Genomic DNA, 6,153 nt, shown 5'->3' with positions numbered 1-6,153 from the left:
GAGTCTGGAGAGGATTGTCAGGAAAAGGCCATTCAAAAGTGTGGGGGAACTTCACAAGGAGTGGACCGAGGCTGGAGTTAGTACATCAAGAGCCACCACACACACACGGATCCTGCAAATGGGCTTCAAATGTCGTATTCCTCTTATCAAGCCGCTCCTGAACAACAAACAACGTCAGAAGCGTCTTACCTGGGCTAAAGACAAAAGGAACTGGTCTGTTGCTCTGTGGTCCAAAGTCCTCTTTTCTAATGAGAACAAATTTTGCATCTCATTTGGAAACCAAGGTCCCAGAGTCTGGAGGAAGAATGGAGATGCACACAATCCAAGATGCATGAAGTCCAGTGTGAAGTTTCCTCAGTCTGTGTTGGTTTGGGGAGCCATGTCATCTGCTGGTGTTTGTCCACTGTGCTTTGAGTCCAGAGTCAACGCAGCTGTCTATCAGGAGATTTTAGAACACTTCATGGTTCCTTCAGCAGACAAGCTTTATGGAGATGCTGACTTCATTTTCCAACAGGACTTGGCACCTGCCCACACTGCCAAAAGTACCAAAACCTGGTTAAATAACCATCAGATAACGGTGCTTGATTGGCCAGCAAACTCGCCAGACCTGAACCCCATAGAGAATTTATGGGGCATTGCCAAGAGAAAGATTAGAGACATGAGACCGAACAATGCAGCAGAGCTGAAGGCCGCTATCAAAGCATCCTGGTCTTCCATAACACCTGAGCAGTGCCACAGGCTGATAGCATCCATGCCATGCCGCATTGAGGCAGTAATTCATGCAAAAGGGGCCCAAACCAAGTACTAAGTACATATGCAAGATTAAACCTTTCAGAGGGCCAATATTTCTCTGTTTAAAATCCCCTTTCTATTAATTGTATGTGATATTCTAATTTTTTGAGATTTTCAATTTGAGGTTTTCATAAGTTGTAAGCCATAATCATCAAAATTATATCAAATGAAGGCTTGAAATATCTTGAGTTGCATGTTATGAACCTATGTTATACATTAGTTTCACCTTGTAAATCTAATTGCTGGAATAAATGAACCTTTGCACGATATTCTAATTTTTTGAGTTTCACCTGTACATGTGGGCACATACACACACTCTCACTGTCTAGGAGTGCATGTATTATAGAGTTTTTTTGGTCATAATTTAGTTTTGCATGTGAAATGCCACTGATATGGATTCACTCTCCACATTCATACCAACAACTTTACATGCAGCTATTCAAAAATAATGTTGAGCATCATTATACCTTGAATTGTAATTCTTAGTTTTTGGTATTTTGATAGGAACTTGTGTAGTATTCAAACAGCTGTTTGCAAGTAAGTAACATGCTGGTTGGGGGAACACACGTGTTTGACTGCTTTGAATTTAATCCTAATGCACACATGAAACAATCAGAAGTGCCAAGCTGGAAACATACCATTGCACTGTTTAGCACCTTGATCAGTATACTGCCATTTAGCGTCTTGCCATACATAGATACATACATAGTTGCCTGGAACGACACACTAGCATTTTACTGCATCAGTGTCATAGCACCATCCTGTCACCTCACTATGCTGTCACTGCTCCTGACTGCAGTCTACAAACAGGCTGGCCGCCGTCTGGCCCATCCCTGTTCCTGTGCCTGACTAATAAAAACAGTCATAGATGGACTATAGGCCACTCTCAGTGGCTCTGTGTACTAATAGTAGAGCAGACTGTCCTGACATGGCATTGCATGCTCAGCTGTTGGATCGACTTGACCGTCCATTGAATTTTCTCTTCTGGGATGTGGGAGTGTGTGTTTGTGTGTGACTGTGCCCGCATATGGATAATATACACCAGACTTGGGTCAAATAGTATTTACAAAATCACATCTTTTGCTTGTTTTAGTTTGCTTAGAGTACAGAACTGTTTTTACCACACTGAGCCAATAGAGGAGTGAAGCTTTCAGTGCTTAGTATAAGATAGATTATTCCCTCTAACTCTTATGAAAAGCTGAAACATGATGGTGGGATTTTCTGACAACGCTGAGCTATAGTAAATGCATATCCATTACCATATTGACCAAAAAGCAACAACACCATATCTATTTTAACAGAGATCGACGATTGATTACGTTGTGCACATTCAACAACTACGGTTCCCATGAGGCTTGGACACATGTTATTGTGGCTAAAACATGAAGGATGTATTGCTGCTCAATTCTAACGAAATTATCCATTGTTTTGTTGTTAAAATGAATCTGTTACATGTGCTTCACAAAAGGTTTTATCATAAAATATCAGACAGGATAGTAAGAAATGCAAAATACAGTTTATAAAACAGAAATAACATCAGCAAAATTGGCAGTTAAGTGAGGAGAATATTAGTGAGCTATTTATCTATCTATTGCCAGAAAACCAGATTGAGTTTCAGCTTTTTAAAGGGATCAATGAAAGAAACTCTGTGATCAAAAAAAAAAATTGTCTGGCTGAGGCCAGTGGAACTGAGGCCTGCTTAAAAAGGGTTAGGGTTTCAGCTGTATGTTAATGTCGTGCTCTGTTCATTGTCCTGTAGTAAAGCTCATCCTTGTGGCACTTAAGCAATATAAGTTCCAATATATAATGCAAAGAAAAAATTGTAAATACTACTTGGCCTAGCACATTTACACACCTTTCTTTTCAAGGAGCATGAATCTTGAGGAAATAAGTGCTGATTTCTTCTAGGAGATGTGAGAGTGAGAAGTCAGGTTGGATTTGAACCGGAACGAAGAAGCTCCCACCCATACCTGTGCATCGACTTCCGAACTCTTCACAGTGAGTATGAATCACAGGCAATTACCTTGACCTTCCAGCTATTATCAAACTGTAGCTCCACACACAGTTTGTTCCTCTCCAGCAAGATTGACAGATGTTTGTGCACTGCTTTCATAAATTATTTCACATGGCGATAAAGACCAAGGTGTTTTCTTACTGTAAACCTTGTGAGAGGCTTTTTATCAAAGCTTTGTGAATAGGTGTGTGATAAAATAACCACCTTCATACTAACTGAAACCTTTTTATAAAACATTAATCAGGTACAAAGAAGTGTGTGTGTGTGTGTGTGTGTGTGTGTGTGTGTGTGTGTGTGTGTGTGTGTGTGTGTGTGTGTGTGGACATTTTAACCCAAACGTAATCCTACCTTGTGCTGACGTGTTTCCGGATTGCAACCACAGTTTATTCAGACACAGTGCTTTTGTGTGTGAGTGTGTGTGTGAGAGAGACCACTGACAAAGCATGTCTGCTGTGTGATCCCAGACGAAAGGCTTATGAGTGGGCGGCTGTGTCAGCAGCGACTGTTTGTATATCGCTGTGTTGGTGTCACAACCCCACCGAGTTTGTGCGACCCAAATGATTCTCCGAGCCTAATGAGCTTCTGAAATAAACATGTCCTAAAAAACTGTTTCTTATATGTTACATCTTTTGTAAATGATTTAATATCTGTGTTTGTGTCTGTGTTTGTGTGCGTAGCGCGGCTGGGCTGTGGGTCCACGGCAGCCAGCTCTGCTCCAGAAAGGAGGGTCCACAGACTACTCAGCTTCCAGAGGTACCTGCACTCATCCCGCCTGCTGCGAGGACTCCCCCAGCAGATCCCTCTCCACATCCTCGATGAAGACTACACTGGACAGGCCCGAGTATGACACCCACCTTTATATAATGATGCTATAAAGAGACTGGTAGAAATGCACATGATTTGCTTTGTCACTAATTCTGTACTTCTCTTTCCGCTCTCCTGTAGTGCATGCTGGAAAAAGTCGGGAACTGGAATTTTGACATTTTCCTCTTCGATAGGTTGACAAACGGTTGGTAAAACAGGATCTGAAATACTATTCAGAAGTTGTCTGAAAACTCATGATAACAGAAATAATGCATTAGCTCAGCGTCAGGTTCAATGGTGCCATCTGTTGGATGGCCAACACAGAGGATTTACTGTATGAAAATGAACACTGTTACAGACTCACTACATTTTACTTTGTAAAGACAAAAACACCTTACATTCATGAAGTTTTGGGTCGTGTTGAAGAGGATACAAGACTTATGAGATCTTTTACAATGCAGCTGAAGTGGAGTTTGACAATTCAACAATGTAAACAGATAGGTTTTTTAACAGGCCTAAAAAATAACAGCTTCTTTCTGCACTTTTTTGTTTTGAACCTGTTTAAATTCATACAGCAACAATATTAAAAGTAATAGACATTTCTGCACTGACAGCAGCCTCATTAGATCAGAATGTGCTCCAGCCACAGGATATGTTCTGCCATGTACCTGTCTTGACATGTTGACTGTGAACCTCAAAAACAAGAGAAAAGGACCACAGTACTTATGATTAAAAATCTCAAACGAGTAATTATTTAAAATGAGAAGAAGGCGCGGTAAAAGCAGTTAAGGTAGGTTGAGAAAAAGTGGATGTACCAATAAAACTCCTGAAATACACTGAGCATAACAGATCAATGTTTAATGGTGCACTTTTTCCTTTTGTTTCATATGAGTAAGAAGAGACAACATGAAAGCAGAGCGCTCAGTCTGATCTGTCTTCTTGTTCAGGAAACGGCCTGATCACCCTGACCTTCCACCTGCTGAACCAGTATGGGCTGGTGGAGCTCTTCCAGCTGGACATGGTCAAACTCTGGAGGTTCCTGGTCATGGTCCAGGAAGACTACCACAGCGACAACCCCTACCACAATGCTGTCCACGCTGCAGATGTCACACAGGCCATGTACTGCTACCTGCAAGAACCCATGGTTAGATATTATTTTGTGTTGTGTTTGGCTTGAGAAAGCTGCTTGAATTTTCTAAATTTAAAGGAGAATTGAATGGAATCTTCTCTAGCTAAGGCTTCTAGATCTAGCACCGTGCAGGCTTTCCTGAACAACCATTAATCCATCTCGTGAATGTTATCGCATGGGTTTTATATATAAATCTATAAACAGAGATTTTGCATGAAGAGTTGCAAGAATGTCAGTATATAACTAGATCTGAAAGTGCTTCACTGAAGGAATATTTGTGTTTTGATGATCTGTCATCATAATCTTGTGTGTGTTATTGTCTTGTTGTGAGTACAGCTTGCAAAGTATCTGACCTCCTATGACATTCTGCTGGGACTGGTAGCAGCCGCCACTCATGACCTGGACCATCCTGGGGTCAACCAGCCTTTCCTCATCAAGACTGACCACTATCTAGCTACACTCTACAGGGTAAGAGCTCATAACAGTCACTGTTTAGCCTGCCAGAACTTACTTATGAATTTACTGAAAATGTATGTGTCTATACACAATTTATTCCTTTTGAACTCACAGAATACCTCAGTTCTGGAAAACCACCACTGGAAGTCAGCAGTGGGTCTGCTCAGAGAGACTGGTCTGTTCTCCCATCTGCCTGTTGAGGACAGGTCAGTCTGACACTGAAATGTTGCTAAGCACCACCAAAAAACATCACTACACACCGTGCTAGATAGAAAACAGGGGAAGGTTATACATGTTACTTCAGAAATGGAAGTTATTTTGAAGGACTTTTCTACTTAGTTGTATTAAGATAATGCTATCACACTTCATAGTCAATGCTTAGATAAAGATTATTTTAATAAATAAATGTACTTTCTGACCCCTCAGCCTGAACATGGAGAGGGAGTTGGGCTCTTTAATCCTGGCCACGGACATCAGCAGACAGAATGAGTACTTGTCGAGGTTTCGCACGCACTTGGACCAGGATAACCTGTGCTTGAGCAACGCCAGCCACCGACACTTCATCCTGCAGGTCAGTTAGCTCCTCTGTTGTACATGCACGACTTCTGCATCTTGGCAAACCTGCAGGCTCTTATTTTGTTTTTATTCCCACCCTGTGCAGATGGCTCTGAAGTGTGCAGACATCTGTAACCCTTGCAGACCCTGGGAGCTGAGCAAACAGTGGAGTGAGAAAGTGACAGAGGAGTTCTTCCAACAAGGTTATCTTCATTTCTGCTGCTTGCTTATGTCATTAGTGCCACGGGTGCTCAGCTCCGAGGCACTCCTCTACAGCTAGAATAGCTGAGAGGAGTGCCTCGGGGCAGAGCCCCGAGGCATCTATTAATCTTCTGTTTTGGGTTTATTATTCTTCCGCCAAATTTCGGCGCGTAACTCGTCCCGCAGCTTTGAGAAAACCCCG

At 41.9% G+C, this 6,153-nt stretch overlaps 1 protein-coding gene across 3 annotated transcripts in view; it reads left to right on the top strand.

Moving 5' to 3' along the window:
- The window catches only part of pde7a (phosphodiesterase 7A), a 23,196-nt gene that overhangs the window by 13,149 nt on the left and 3,894 nt on the right, over positions 1–6,153 (top strand). For 2 of the 3 annotated variants that reach the window (XM_087176791.1, XM_023416988.2), the window contains 8 exons: positions 2,701–2,790; positions 3,484–3,647; positions 3,752–3,815; positions 4,558–4,754; positions 5,076–5,207; positions 5,310–5,401; positions 5,622–5,766; positions 5,857–5,953. In XM_087176791.1, the coding sequence (XP_087032917.1) occupies positions 2,701–2,790; positions 3,484–3,647; positions 3,752–3,815; positions 4,558–4,754; positions 5,076–5,207; positions 5,310–5,401; positions 5,622–5,766; positions 5,857–5,953 (981 nt within the window). The remainder of the gene's footprint in view (positions 1–2,700; positions 2,791–3,483; positions 3,648–3,751; positions 3,816–4,557; positions 4,755–5,075; positions 5,208–5,309; positions 5,402–5,621; positions 5,767–5,856; positions 5,954–6,153) is intronic. The other variant, XM_023416989.2, reaches the window with a different exon arrangement.

Source organism: Seriola lalandi, unplaced genomic scaffold, assembly GCF_002814215.2.
Source record: "Seriola lalandi dorsalis isolate HSWRI2012SDOR001 ecotype SW California unplaced genomic scaffold, Sedor1 jcf7180002054570, whole genome shotgun sequence".
In the NCBI taxonomy this organism is placed as follows: Eukaryota; Metazoa; Chordata; class Actinopteri; order Carangiformes; family Carangidae; genus Seriola; species Seriola lalandi.
The sequence above is the reverse complement of the archived record's forward strand: the minus strand, read 5'-3'. Positions and strand labels throughout refer to the sequence as shown.